Consider the following 15,810-nt stretch of genomic DNA (forward strand, 5'->3'; position numbering starts at 1 on the left):
TCATGCATACTACTTTTGAGTTTTTAGGAGACACAAGAAACTTAAGGGGACAAATAGAATTTCTCCAATAGGGGCAGCCCATGAAAGAAAAGAAAGCCCAATAAAATATTTTTTTTGTTTAAATAAAAAAATAATTTGTATTTTGGCGGTTTTTTAATTTTAACATTATCATTCAAAAAATTTCACATTAGATAGTACACGTCATCCATTTTGAATCTTCTCCGAGAAGATTTTGAAACATAACAATAACCACACTGTTTAAGCTCTCGCTGTTTCTGTTGCACTTTCATTATTATTTCCAATCCAACTTTCTTCTTTCATTTCCGTCGCCGGAAAACCTAATTCCCGATGAGAAAATCGGCCAGAATTTCTTCCATTGGTCTCGGCCAAGCTACAGAACCGGTAACATCTCTTTTCCTCTTCTCTTAATTACTTTTTTTTTTTTTTTTTCATGTTTTCTAGCCGTTTGAATTTTCCGACGAAATTGGCGGCCGCCTCCACCGCAATAGAACGGTTTCCTGCCGCTCAGGTGAATTGACCTAGTGGATTCCGTGAATCGTGGCGGACTGACCTAATGGTGAGGAGATGCTGGCTGAATGTAACTGCCGTTGGAGTTGCGTTATGAGGTGGATGAGAGTTGATTTAGAATTTTTAAATTTTTGTTCTTTCTTTTTCAGGTGGTGAAGAAATTCGATACTCGTTTTTCTCTCACGGCGTTTGCCAATCGTGTTAAGGATCTAACAGAGGAACAAAGATTGGCGATATCACGAACAGGATTTGGTAACTTGCTATCGATTCCAAATTATACTTTGAACAGGATTTTCCTTAATGAGGTAATGGAGGCTTGGAATTCTGAAAGGCGAGTTTTTGAGATTGGTTCGGGGGAAATTGGATTTAGTTTGTTGGATGTTGCGTTAATTTTGGGGCTTCCGGTGGCTGGACACCGTGTGGAGTTGGTGGAGGAGGAATTGTTTTCTGAGTTGGAAGAGGAGTATGGGGCTACACGTGCGAAGAGAAAGGTGGATATGGCTACTCTTGAAGCGAGGCTTAATTCCATTGGGAAAGTTGTGAGTGATGATTTTGTGAGGAGCTTTTTGCTTTTTACGATTGGGACTTTCCTTTCTTCCACTGATGTGAAAAAAAAAGTGGATTCGAGGTACTTGTCTTTTCTTGGGAATTTGGATGGGGTTTCTGGTTTTTCATGGGGTGCTGCTGTTATTGAAGATTTGTGTCAGTGGCTTGATAAGAGGAAAGACAACAATGTGCAGTGTGTTGGTGGTTGTCTCATATTTCTCCAAGTAAGTTTAATATGTCATTCATTTATTCTGAAGTCCTTTAGGATTTAGTCTGATTCTGCAGCTAATGTATTTGGTCTTTGAAATAATGATTTCCTAACTTGCATTGGTATATTATATTATGTTGTACATGAAATAATGGTCATTTCTAGGTACTCGATTTGGGACAAAGTGACACCATAGTGACAAATGATTGAATGATTGTGTAATTTTTTTACGCAGTTAGTGCGTATCCATTAAATTCTATACACACGAGAATTATAGTGAGAACTTCTTAAAACCAAGAATCATTTAGGTGTTTTCTTAATTTTGTATGGGTAATCGAGATAATGAATAATTATAGGTTGGATTCACCAAAATCAGATTCTGTATGAAGTTATTAACAGCATAATAATGGTAAATCTTTTATGGATGTTAGTCAACCCTTCTATGCATCGTATGTCCTTGTCTGTTTATCTACTTATAATGTAAATGTCAACCAGTCAAGAATTAATTATTTTGACTCTCTGGTACTTTTCATTTAAAAGAAGTTAGAAGACTGTGAATTGGTTTTTGATTAGTAAAATGTATAGGAGCAATGTTTGTAAATTGTAATTTTGTAAATGCTTATGTTGATTGGGTGTTTGTTTTTACCCGCGTTATTGGAACAGACATGGTCCTATGAGCATTTTGATATAGCACGGCCAAATTTGAAAGATCAAGATACGACCTTTCCTCGTGTGTGTCGATGGGATCATAGTAAATCTCAGTCAAAGAAACGAGGTACTTCAAGGTTTAAGGATCTACATGATGACCAGGTAAATTGGAAACTTGCTTATAAATCTGTTGAATCTTGAATTCTCAGTTTAAAGATTCATTGGTTCCCTGTATAACATGGAAAATGGAGAAAGGCTATGTCTCTCGTGGTCTGTTGCCATTTTAATGCTATATTCTGTCCTTAATAGATGAGCTAATGATTTAAAGTAGCAAACTCCTTTCACATTTCATTTTCAAGTCCTTTAGGATTTAGTCTGAATCTGCATCTAATATATTTGGTCTGAAATAATGGTTTCCTAACTTGCGTTGGTAAAGTCTTCTTGCCCTAAAAATAAGAGATATAAAAGTGGATTGTATTTCTTTTGTATTTTATAATGTCTTGTGTATATATGTATTTGCAGATAATTTGGAAACTCCAACCTACTTCTGGAGAGTTAAAAATAAAAATAATAAAAGAAGCAGTGGATTTACTAGGTGACAACGAGGTTAAAAGGGATGAAAATTATGCAGCAAGCACATCAAGTAATGTGAGTTACAATTTCTTGCATTTTATTTATTTATATTTTTGTTGTATATGTATCTGGTATATAAAACTTTAGGGAGAGGGTAAATTACTTTATTCTAATATAAGGGTATTTTATGTTGGTAAATAAATTCTATTCATTTGTTCAATGTATGACTTATTTAGATGAGTTTTTTTTTTTTTTTTTTTTTTGAAGTTTAAATATATCAGTCTTCTACCGTTTTGGTTCTTCTATTTTAATGCCATGCTTCTATAGGAATGTGGTTTATCTCACAAGGTTGACATTGGCAGGTTTCAGACGTGGATGCAGAAATGCAGCTTAGTATCTCTAGTAAAATACATAGAGACGACGGGGTTGATTTTGATAATCAGGTAGTAGAGGACACTCCCACAAGGTTGAGCACTTGTGATGAAGAGTATATAGAGCAGAACATCCATATTGAAAATCTGATAGTAGAGGAGACCCCCTCCAATTCGAGCATTGATGTTGAAGTAGGCAAAGAGGAACAGTTCCAAGTAGACGAACTCATGGTGGAGGACTCCTTCAAAAATTTGAGCATATCTGAGGAAGTAGATAGAGAAGAAGTGCTGTACGCTGAAAATCACAGAATGGAGGACTCCCCCACAAGTTTGAGCATTGAGGACGAAGTAGGAAGAGAGCAAGAGTGTAATGCTGAAACTTTCGCAGTGGACGACACTCCCCCTAATTTCAGCTTTGATGCTGTGAGATTTTATTCTATTTTTATATCTTTAGGTCTTGTCACACACATCACACACATAATGTGCACAATGGATCATCGCATATAATAAAAGTAACGTCTTTGATTAACAGGATGATTTAAGGAAGAAAAATATCATGTTAGAAGAGGAAATTACTGAATTGAAGCTGAAAATAAGCCAACAAAATGAAGAAAATGGAGTTCTCCGTAGAGAAAATTTATCAAATATCCAATTAAAAAAGGAGAATGATGAGTTGAAGCTGAAAATAAGCCAACAAAATGAAGAAATTGGAGTTCTCCGTGGAGAGAATTTATCAAATATCCAATTAAGAAAGGAGACTGATGAGTTGAAGCTGAAAATAAGCCAACAAATTGAAGAAATTGGAGTTCTCCGTGGAGAGAATTTATCAAATATCCAATTAAAAAAGGAGACTGATGAGTTGAAGCTGAAAATAAGCCAACAAATTGAAGAAATTGGAGTTCTCCGTGGAGAGAATTTATCAAATATCCAAATAAAAAAGGAGAATGACGAGTTGAAGCTGAAAATAAGCCAACAAAATGAAGAAATTGGAGTTCTCCGTGGAGAGAATTTATCAAATATCCAATTAAAAAAGGAGAATGATGAGTTGAAGCTGAAAATAAGCCAACAAAATGAAGAAAGTATCCAATTAAAAAAGGAGAATGATGAGTTGAACCAACAGGTGGACGAATTGGAACAAAATTTAAATGACATTGCGGACAATATAGAAGGAGGTCTTAGCGAATTTCAAAATCCCTTGGATTTTGAAATTTCATAGGTGACTATTGGGCAGCTGACTGTATATAATGTTACCTGTATGTTAGGTGTTGTGTTAGGAGGTTTCTTTCTAAGTGAAACCATGAAATTTTTGCAGGTAATCAGAGCTGTTTATTATTATCTTTGTTGTACATTATGTAACATATAGCTGATGTATTCGAAAGTCCAAATGGGCATTAGAGTTCTGAGTATATATAGTTACCTATTTCTTATCACAAGGTATAGGCAACTATTGCTCCTTTTTTTACTAATGAAATTTATGAATTGATCCTTAAGTTGTTGGATTATATACTATACTTACCTTTTTAGTATCTATTATGTGTTTTTTTCCTTCCATTTTATCTGAAAGCCACTGCTTAAATTTTTGAGAAATGGGAGAAGGCAGCAAATTAATGATGAACAAGTATCTGTTCTTGCATTATTCAATTTCAATCTATTACTAAGCTTGTGTAATATACCCTTTTCTTTTGAAATTGTGCCTTTTTGAGAATTCCATACTACTTAGTTTGGGACTTAGGTATTCCATAATACCCAAGTCATGCAACTTAAGTACCTAAGCATTTTGACTTCATGATTTTGATATTAAGTTTTCAAGACAAGGTCATGCAGCTTCTTTGGTTCCACAGCGACAAGGTATCCATCATGTGTGCTCAAGTAGAAGCTCCGTGTGGTAGCTTTGACACTGCTGCTGCGCGATCAACTTTTGCACAACACAAAAACAAACAGGTTTATGGTCTTTTTCATTTACATGATTTGAATCTAGTTACAGTTTGATGCTCCAATTATCTTCATACAGCTCTCATTTCCACTTATTGATGCTCCAATTAAGCATTCAATGGTCACTTTGCATATACTGGTAACAATAACATATACAGTATTCACTTTCTGCATTTATTTCTTTTACAGAATGTTAGCTGATAAAAATAAATAGACAATATCATGGTGAGTGCATTATCTTATATCATGGGAATTAACATTTCTTTTTGAAAGGACCATGCAAATGAACATGTTAATAGATGATATTCATTTTAATATGTAAATAAAGTTTATATTATTTTACTTTTCTGCAAACTGATTAAGAATTCGATTATATTGTTGCAACATAATAATGTTTTGGCTTCCGATAATGAATTCTTCCTCCCACGTCGCCTGTTTCCACGACATTTTTCTTCTTTTGGATATGTTCTAGACCTGTGTATATTTTTATATTAATCTACCCCAGTTTCTACATTTTCTCACAATGTTAGTGTAGAATTCTTGGATTGTGTCTATATGGCCTATTATTGTTAGTTTGGTGGAAAATAGACTATACAGTTCTTCAATTCACCTACCTATATGTTGATTTTGTTTAGTATGGCTTGATTACTGGTTTTATGTAGACTTATCTGTCATTCTTAAGGCGGGGCCACCCGCATTGCCACCCCTATTAAGGGGGTTAGGAATATTGATCTGTTCTATACTACAACTACCTTATCAGTATATTAATGTTATGGTTTCCCTTTTTATGTTAAAGTTACTCTACTTCAATTTTCATGATTGAGCGAATTCAGCAAATTATTGTTAAAAATGAGTAGCTATACTTTGCTTGCAATATTCAATCTATGACAGGGTTGGTGTAATAGGTTTTTCCATTTGCTTTGAAATTGCAATATGTTTGCTTGAGTAAATTTTTTACTCTGGTTCTGGTTTAAAATTTTGTTTAGCTGTTAAAACTTGGTTTGATTTTACAAATGTTTTAGAATTTTTGTGAATATAATACTAGTATTCTGTTATAATTTCATTCAACTGCACCATGTAGCAGTTGGATTAATACACTAAAGACTAAACATATTTCAGTAAATGACTAACTGACCATTTAGTGTGACACAGCTTTTTCAGCAAGTTAATTGCATGACTAACTATGTGGAAATTTAGTGTGACAAATAGTTTTTTCATTAAGTTTCAGTTGCCTTTTTGTGGACAAATGTGTCTATACAAGTCCGTCCTCAGGTTGGTGATAAGAGTTTGACCATGTAAAATCAAAGGGATGAAGTCAAAATATTGTAAGGGGACAATTGTAAAATAATAATTATTATTATTACTTCGATTCTTTATAGGTGCGGTATGATACTACAGTTGTAAGTACCGTTAGATTTAAAGAGAAACAACTCTAGTGGTTTCTTTCGATATATAACGGTTCTCAAAACTACAACACCATTTTACAGTATTCTACAGTTTGTAGCTGTAGATCATGATCCAAACACATTAATGTCCTTCATGGTGAATATGGGGTAGGAGTTGGTATGTAATGGGACATAGAATGCTAGAAGAATTTGTTTAAAACTGATTTGAGTTTATTTTATGACATGTTATACATGTATTTGGTGGTCAAAAGGTCAAAGAAAATAAGAATAGACAGACATATATTTAAGTTAATTATGAGGTAAAAACATTTAACATGCTTAATCTTTTCTAATTTCATTCCAAAATAAACATCACACATATCATCATTAGGTAAGAAGCAACAAAGGCTTAAACATATATTCATCAACTTATTCTACTACTTCACACTCACAATAAGTGTACACAAACAGTACAACCACACAAACACACAATATAGTAAGATAAAGCTAGATAGAAGCAACTTCAAGTGATCATTCTCAAGTCACTCATGAGAGTAGCCTCTTATTCACACACACTATAAACTATTATAAAATCCTTCTTGAGTTGCTGCTCCACACATCATGTATCAACCTCAGTGCACACTACATCAAAAAACAAAAACAAAAACAAAAAAACTCATAAGACATGGAAAAATGTTCCATAAAAATAAAATTAATGTTACATATATAAAATTAGTTAACTCATTTTTATCCTTCCGAAGTTTTTCTAGTTCAAATTTGAAGAAAATTCGGAAACACATTCCCACCATAACATTATAGTATAATGGATCATCTGCAGCTCTACATCTTGATCTAGCCCAATCTCGACCATCTAAGAGGATTTATCTAATGGTCGAGATTGAGTTAGACCGAACTGTAGGGATATAGACGATCCAACTCATCCAAGTAGCTTTTTTTGTGAGAGAAATTAGGAAAAGAATTACTGTGGCAAATATTATTAGTACCTGTTACAGTTGGTATTAGGACTGATCTGGTAAGGAATGTTAACCCCACATTTACTTGGAAGACCAGCAACAATGTCAAGATTGAATCTAGTGTAAGTGAAACCACTTGAGGTAACAGCATTCTTAATGCAGTTACAAACAGCTCTACGATCTGGGGTGGTTTGAGCCATGCTATTAAGGCTTCTCACTCCATTACAACACTGCACAGGCACAGCGTTCCCACCATAAATTATGTAAGAAACACAAGGTGTTAAGTTGTTCACTACTTGACCACATGTCACAGCAGCTTCAGCCTTAGGACCAAAAGTCACCAGGCAAACAATTGCCAAACAAACAAACCTAATGGTCATAGTTGAGTAACCCATGATAAGGTAATGCTTGTGTTATAGGCTAAGTTAGCAAATGAATAATTTTGATTTTCAATGTTTTGTGACTTTTATGTTGTGGATTTAAGCATATATATAGGGGGAGAAAGGTTATGGGAATCATATTTTCTGATGTAACCGCGTCACACAGTTATAGCTGGCAATCGTCTGATCAAAATGAATGGCTAAGATTGATTCACTTTGAAAAATTGAGTTGAAATATGAACTGTCTGATCTTAAATCAACGATCGAGATTAATTACCGCGTTAAACTGTGTGAAAATTCTACCACAGTCAATCAATCTCAATCCAAGGTTATGGAGTTGTGTATGGGATGCATGCAGTAGGGGGTGTGGATAGCCACGTGCTTGTAGATATTTGGTAGTTGAGGTGAATTTAGTGTCATTATGAGTTATGGTTGGGGAAGATAAATGCTACTTTTACTATCTTAGGATAGAGATTCAGACAAGTGTGCCCTTGCCTAGGTTTTCATGATTAGGGGGGTGTACATGGGTTGGGCAAACCCACTCGACCCGGTTAAACCCACCCAATCCAACCCAAAAAAGTGGGTTGGGTTGGGCAAGTGGGTGAATATGGATTTCAAAAATGAAAAATCCATTAAAAAAATCGGGTTTCGGGTAAAACCGGACCCAACCCAAAAAACCCACTAACCCACTAGTGCTATGTTTTTTGAAATTTTTTTATGAAAATACTAAAGATTTTTTCATTTGATTATTAAATATTTTTATATTAAAAATAAGTTATACTATTTTTTACGAAAATATAAAAAGATTGAATAATTTTTATGAACAAATATAATAATTTTTCGCATTATTTTTTTAAAATTCTAAAAAATTGAATAATTTTCATAAACAAATATAGTGATTCATGGTTTAGTCATTTGATATTAAAAAAAACAAAAAAATCATTTGGATAACACGCTATCCAACCCGTAAATTAGTAGATTTACACAAAAAAATGAGTGATTATTTTTTATAATGAAAAAAATTTACCCTATTTTTCAAGAAAATATATTGATTGAGTTATTTTTTATGAAAAAATATTATGATTCAACATTTAGATATTTAATATAAAAAAAATAGAAAAATAATTTGGGTAACCCACAACCCAACCCAATCGAACCCGGAAATTAGTGGATTTACCCAACCCAGCCCAATGTTATAACGGGTGGTTATTTTACTAAACTCAACCCGGAGTACCATATGTGATTTGAGTTTTGGTTTTGGCCAAACCCAACCCAATCTGGCCCACGTACACCCCTATTCATGATAGATCATTGACAATGCATTGAAAGCCATATTAATTTTTACGGTGGTGGACTTGATGCTAAATAAAATTATAGAAAATGTTAACCTGTGAAAATTTGATCTTGAATCACAGTGATTAAAATTTAAAATCAATGTAAAAGTTTGTTTCTTAACATAACCGGGCACATGGTTTCCTTAAAATTGTTTTTAAATCACAGTAGTTATATTTTCTATTTTTTGGCAAGTAATTTAGTGGTAGATAAGTGGGACCAGGATTTGAATTTCGACTTCGTATATATATAATGCAATGTCCTGCTATTTGAGTTAAGCTGACGGGACTATATATTTTTTGTTTTACTTTCAACAAATGTTTTGTATGAGGTGTTAATTCAACGGTGAAGTTGGGATATTAAAAGAGACGAAGTTTAAGTTACTATGATCCGGTTGAGAAAGTTTCGATACTAAAAACAAGAAATATTTGCTTTTGATGCTCAAAATTTTTATGCTAACCCTTTAATGTTTATTTAGTATGACAATTTCAACAAAATTTTCTTATTTCTATTAAATTTTGAGTTAATTTTGTTTAAAAATTTCCATGTGGCGTCCTCCTAAGTTGTCCATCTATACAATTCTGTTAACTATGTGGACGATTTGAACATAAATTTGACTAAAAGGAATAACTTCTTGTAATGCAAGAAAACATATGTTTTTTTTTCCAGAAAGAAACAAACTCAGTTCATTTCATTTTATTACTTGCCCTTTGAAATAACTATCCCACTCACTATTTTAAGTCATAACCGACCGCATAGTGCTTAAATGTTTTCACATTCTCTCATTATTATCGATATTTTAAAGAAGGGTCATGCTAACATGTGCTCTAAGAACACATGTTAAGGATACTTGAAATAATAATTAAATTTTGAATAAAACAATCTTTGATTTTTAAAGTGATAAAATGCATAATTTTCAATACAAAACTACTATCTTTGTACACTAATAAGTGCCTTAAGGGAACATGTTAGTTTTTCCCTTTAAAGAAATCCACCAAATGAATATTAATAGTATTGTGCAGGAAAACATTCACATGATATAACTCAACAGGGTGCTTTTAATGAATTTTCATGAATTCTTTACCCCTACAAACAACTCAATATTCGCATTATACCCTTTTATTAATTTAGTTCATCCCTACATTTGAGCAAAGTTATATATCGGAAAACTTAAAAAATGAGCCGTGGCTAAACTGGAAAATTTCGGAATGACATAATCAAGTTTTCCGGTAAGAAAATTGCAAACCGTAACAATTATAAAAAAGTTTTGCAGTCAAGTGTTAAACCGTGGCTAAATATAGACTCTGGAAATCTTGAAACAATAAGTGCACTTGCTGAACCATAGCGTTTATAACATTGTACTTTCCGGAGTATTTGATGCATATGAACATTTGGTGGTTGCTATTTATAAGAAAAAGACTAATAATGCAATTGGAGAAAAGAATATCATTTGATCGAACACCCCAAACAACAACAGTTGAAATAACATAAGAAACAGATATGTGACAGCTTCAGAAATTGAAACAACAATCATAACAAGAGTATTCATGTTCAAAGAACTTTTGTTTGTTATAAATCCTATATGCACACAGGCATTTGATAAAACAAGGTCTATTGCAATTGAAATGGCAAGAGGTTTATTGCAATTGAGATGAAAAGAGTGATGATTTTCGCTTGTTTTTCATTTCTCTCAGCCTGTGATTGCTTGTTTTCGTTTTTTTATTCATTTTATCAAGATTTTCCGGATTCTATACAGTGGCTAACACTTTACCCAGGGGCGTCTCCAACTTCTTGGAGACCCTATGCATTATTAAAAATAGGCCATAATAAAAGAAAAAATGTAAAAAATAATAAAAGAATTATCATCGATTTAAATTACAAATAATATCGATAATTAACACTAAAAAATAATCATTTTTTCACTACTATAAAAAATGTTTGATAAATAGGACAATCTCTATGATGCTATAGTTTTATGCATTTGATAAAACTATAGTATAACAATTAGCTATAAAACGTCTAAAAAAATTATTCACAATAGAAAAATATCTTTTAGGATATTTTGTACTCCCTTCAATCTTATATATAAGAAAAAATTTGCTTTTTAGGTTCATTGTAAAATGAATGTATCTAAATATAGTCTAGATACATTCATTTTACAATGAACCTAAAAAGCAAAATTTTTCTTATATATATATATATGACCGGAGGCAGTAACTAATAAATCTCTCGTTTTAGAATAAAGATAATCTCAAATATCAGGACAACACAATCTCTCATTTAAAAGGATATAATCCCTAATTTTATACCTCTCATTTATTAATACTACTACCCTATAAATTTTTTTAGAGGCCCCTATTTTTTATGGGGCCTTAGGCCATAGCACATGTGGCACATGTGGTGTAGATGCCACTGACTTTACCGAAAAAACCTTTTTTAGAAATGTTCCTGTTTGTAATTTTCTTACCGGAAAATTTTTCGAACTTTTCCAGTTCAGCCACGGTTTAACCGTGGCTAAACTTCAAAACTTATTTTTTAAGTTTTCCGGTATGCATCTTTCCTCAAATGTAGGGTGAACTAAAATAATAAAAATGGTATAATGGGAATATTTAGTTGTTTGTAGGGGTAAAGAATTGAATGTTGGGTAGGAAAAAAAATTTCTTTTGATGAATCAACTTTTTTTTGGGTCATCTCATGAATCAACTTTTCTGGAATCAATTAATTTTTCAAAGAACGCATTTTTTTTAAAAAAATTTGACCACAAAATTTGACATCGTCATATTTGTTTTACATAAAGGGATCGGACGAGGGTATGAGAAATTAGATTAGGCTCTTTAATTGAAATTGACGGGGGTATGAAAAATTAGATTAGGCTATTTAATTGAAATTAACGGTCAAAGATTAGTGCTATGTCTCGTCAGCTTAACTCAGTTGATAGAATATGTAGGGATTCGGAGTAAAATAGATTCATTATTACCTCAGCCTCGTGAGCAAAGTAAAGAGCGCAAATGAGTCATTCCCTTGCTCACCAAATTAACTTTTTTTGGTAATTTATTTTGAACAAGCCTCTATGCAATCATTTACTAAGTTATTTTACGATTCCAATAACTATTTACCAAACACATTAATTTCAACCGACTAGCTTGCCACCTAAAAGTAGGGATGTTCACGAGGCGGAAATTGTGAGGAGAGTAATTTACCACTTTAACTTTAACTGACTAGCTTGCCACCCACTTCAGAGAGTATTCTTCTTCCATCTGCATCCCCTGCAAATCCTTGTAATATAATTTTCTTATTTAATTTATATATTATAAATTTTTTGGTAGTCATTTAGTGTGCTCGCGGTTCGATTTGGATCAGCTTTGAAGCAAAAATTCATCCGATCCAAAAATAAATTTATTCGCGGTTTGGTTCGGTTTTGGATGACAAATAAAAAAATCCAATCCGATTCAATTTTATGCGGTTTAATTTGAATTGATTTTCGGATATCCAAATTATAAATTTTAGTTTTTTTGTAAAATATTAATATTATAAAAAAACACTATAAAATATATGGTTTGACTGTTTTGACGAAATAAATATTAAGTTTGATGTAAGATATACAACATACAATATATTAAAAATTAATATTTTGGAATGACAATCGTCAATTATATTTGAAACATATGAAAATGTAAAAAATAAATTAAATTAAACTAACAAATAGAATAAAAAAAATTAAAATGAACAAACAATAGGTTAATGCAATATATATTCATACTAATAAAAAGAAAAATAAATATTAAAATATATGTATGCGGTTTAATTCGGTTTTGAAAAATCAATCCGAAATCCGATTCAGCGGTTTTCAAAAAAGGACATCCAAACACATCCAAAAATATTCGATTTTTTGCGGTTTTCGGTTTTTGTGGATTGATTTGCGGTTTTTTTTTGGATTGGTTTGGTTTTGAGCACCCCTAGTCCAGTTAAACTATTTTTTTCTAGCTCTGTCACTGTGTGTTATTACATCGGTTAGATATGAAATTAATAAAAGGGAACTCCTAGGATACATATAAAAATTTAAATGTATCTGTCACTACTAGAAAGAGTTTAAATACCGACGTAATTTAGAGACGGAATTTATTTCTTCTCTATTAGAGATAAAATTAGAGATGGAAAAAAGTAGTTAGAGACAGAAATTAAAATATATGTATTAATCACGGATTTTAGAGACGCAAATTTCAGTCTCAACAAAGATTTGTCTCTAAATCCATCCATACTTTATTATTTTTATAATCATAATTGAAAATCAATAGTTGGAGACAGAAATTAGAGACAGATTTTTGCAGTGTCTAATAATTTCGTCTCTATATCTGTCTCTAATTGGTCAACTTGATATTGAAATAGTCAAACATTTGTCAGAGACAAAATTTATTCGTCTCTGAATTAATTTGTCTCTGGAATCCGTCTCTATAAATGAAATAACATTGAAAATTCATCGCGCCAAAAATTTCACGCCAAATTTTTGTGTCCGCTCAAAATTTTAAACAAATTCATTTTTCTTATAATAAGATTTTTTTAATGTTTCAAAACACATTTTCACGAGTCACAATTTCCCTTTTCTCTTCACAATGACTTAACGCTCACGAACTCGGTCCATTTTCTCTACGTTGTCTCCGCCGCTCAAACTCATGTAGGCTTGCTTTGTGCCTCTGGTTTACAAGTTTGCCAAAATAAGATAACTTATGTTTTTATCTTGCAGCACTGAGACTTAGCTTGAATATAATTTATGATACATGATTGTGGTTAGATTGGACTAAAAATAAAATAGTTTCTTTTTAGTTGATGACATCTATTAAGTTGAGTTTATAACATATATATATATATATATATATATATATATATATATATATATATATATATATATATATATATATATATATATATATATATATATATATATATATATATATATATATATATATATATTTGATAGGTTCAAGACTAAACAAATTATCCAAGTCCACACATTGATGAAGATGGAAGAGATGGAGAATAGAAGCTAATTATATTCCGTCGAATTAGCTTTAGTTACTCTCCGTTATGTATTTTTGATATTATGTAGTGCCGCAGTGGTGCACTGATACTTTGTAAGAATGGAAATTTTTTTATGTTAATGTTACAAATTTGATGTTGATCAAAATTTCATTTTTTCACATTCTAGAATTATATGAATTATATATAGTAAATAAAAATTAATATTTAAAAATTTGTATAAGCATTTAATTGCTAAATAGACAAAAAAATAATAATTTATTAGGGATGGTAATAATAACTAATTAGAGACGGAAAATATTTTTGTCTCTATGGAGACAGAATTTTATGTTTAATGTTTTTCTTGTTCATTTAATTTTAACGCCTTTGTTGTTAATTTTCAATTTTAATTAATCAGAAGTTTATTGTTTAATTTAATAATTATTTATTGTTTAATGTATGTGCTCGCATCCTAGTAGGCAAACTATTCTACGAATTTAACACATTCGTTGTCTATGTAGCGAACGGGAAAAAAAGTGAAAACAATGGCAAAAAGACATACCCATCAAAATTTCTTTCATTAATATTAATTAGGGTAAATAGGGTTTTACCCCCTGCAAAATAAGCTAATTTTGCATTACCCCCCTGCAAAAAAAAAACTTGGGATTACCCCCTTGCAATATGAAGATTCTCTCTTTTTACCCCCTGCTTGACAACTTGGCATAGAATCTTTATTTTTTATGAGGTGGCATGCATATGTGGCATTTATTTCATTTTTATTTTTTTAATTTGCACATGTCATTTTTATTATTAAATAAATTGGTGACAAATATTTAAAAAATTCCACTTAATTAGTTTTTAAAAAAATAAAAAATATTGTGTCAAAAAAAAATTATTAAAAATAAAATATGTTAATTCAAAAAGATATGTTAATCCATTGTTTCTAACGCAAAAAAAAAAAAAAAAAAAAAAAAAACTCACAATCTTTTCCTGTAACATAACACAAATCTTTCTCCTTCTCATTCTTCTTCTCAAAACCCAAAATTATTTTTTCTCTAACACAAACTCAGAATCCCATAATCATTTTTCTCTAAAATAAAACCTAGAAATCCGCCGAATCATTCCGCCGAATTCGTCGAAACAAATGATTGATGAAGAACAAAGGCAGGAACTAGGAACCGGATTTCCTATAAAGGCAGAAACTGGGTTTTTGAATTTATGGGTTAGGGATTGAATTGATGGGATGAAGAATTGGGAAGAAGAATTATGTTTTTGGGTTAGGAAAAAATTGGGTTGTTGCAAAGGGATGAAGAATAGAAGAACAAAAGAAATTTATGATTATGTTTCTGGGTTTACCGAGATTGATTTTTGGAAGAAAAAAAATTGGGTTCTTTTTGGATTGTTGTTCTTGGTGGTGTTGATGATTTTGTTGATGTTGTTGTTCTTGTTGAATGATGAAAGTTATCGTGGTAGGGATGAAGGGGAAATTAGAAAAGAATTTATTATTATTTTTTTAATTTTTAGTTTATTTAATAATAAAAATGACATGTGCAAATTAAAAAAAATTAAAAAAAAATTAAATGCCACATATGCATGCCACCTCATAAAAAATAAAGATTCTATGCCAAGTTGTCAAGCAAGGGGTAAAAAGAGAGAATCTTAATATTGCAGGGGGGTAATCCCAAATTTTTTTTTTTTGCAGGGGGGGGTAATGCAAAATTGGCTTATTTTGCAGAGGGTAAAACCCTATTTACCCTCTTAATTAATTAAAACGATGTTAGTTACATCTTAAAACAAAAAAAAATACATTTGTAATTTTCGTAGACAAAAAAATTACATAAAAAAAAAAGTCGTAAAGAGCAAAAAAAGGAAGTATTGACAACTTGGTAATGAAAGGGGTCATGTTGTTCCCGTGTCAAA

At 31.6% G+C, this 15,810-nt stretch overlaps 2 protein-coding genes across 3 annotated transcripts; one reads left to right on the plus strand and one right to left on the minus strand.

The window, feature by feature from the left end:
* The first annotated feature begins 201 nt into the window (after window positions 1-201).
* LOC123882005 (protein MAIN-LIKE 2-like) lies at window positions 202-4,402 on the plus strand. 2 transcript variants are annotated; one of them, XM_045930782.1, is made up of 6 exons: window positions 202-402; window positions 678-1,298; window positions 1,946-2,092; window positions 2,453-2,578; window positions 2,866-3,297; window positions 3,407-4,389. In XM_045930782.1, the coding sequence occupies exons 1-6, from the start codon at window positions 349-351 to the stop codon at window positions 4,088-4,090; spliced, it is 2,064 nt and encodes a 687-aa protein (XP_045786738.1). In that variant the 5' UTR covers window positions 202-348; the 3' UTR covers window positions 4,091-4,389. The 2 variants fall into 2 exon arrangements, with proteins under 2 accessions (XP_045786738.1, XP_045786739.1); XM_045930783.1 differs by having other exon boundaries at window positions 204-577; window positions 3,407-4,402.
* A 2,125-nt stretch (window positions 4,403-6,527) lies between these two features.
* On the minus strand, window positions 6,528-7,621 carry LOC123923093 (non-specific lipid-transfer protein 1-like). Its single transcript, XM_045975734.1, has 2 exons — window positions 7,196-7,621; window positions 6,528-6,833 (listed from the first exon to the last, which is right to left on the minus strand). Exons 1-2 carry the CDS (start codon window positions 7,558-7,560, stop codon window positions 6,824-6,826), a joined length of 375 nt encoding a protein of 124 aa, XP_045831690.1. The 5' UTR covers window positions 7,561-7,621; the 3' UTR covers window positions 6,528-6,823.
* Window positions 7,622-15,810: the final 8,189 nt, after the last annotated feature.

Source organism: Trifolium pratense, linkage group LG4 (genome assembly GCF_020283565.1).
Source record: "Trifolium pratense cultivar HEN17-A07 linkage group LG4, ARS_RC_1.1, whole genome shotgun sequence".
Classification (NCBI taxonomy): domain Eukaryota; kingdom Viridiplantae; phylum Streptophyta; class Magnoliopsida; order Fabales; family Fabaceae; genus Trifolium; species Trifolium pratense.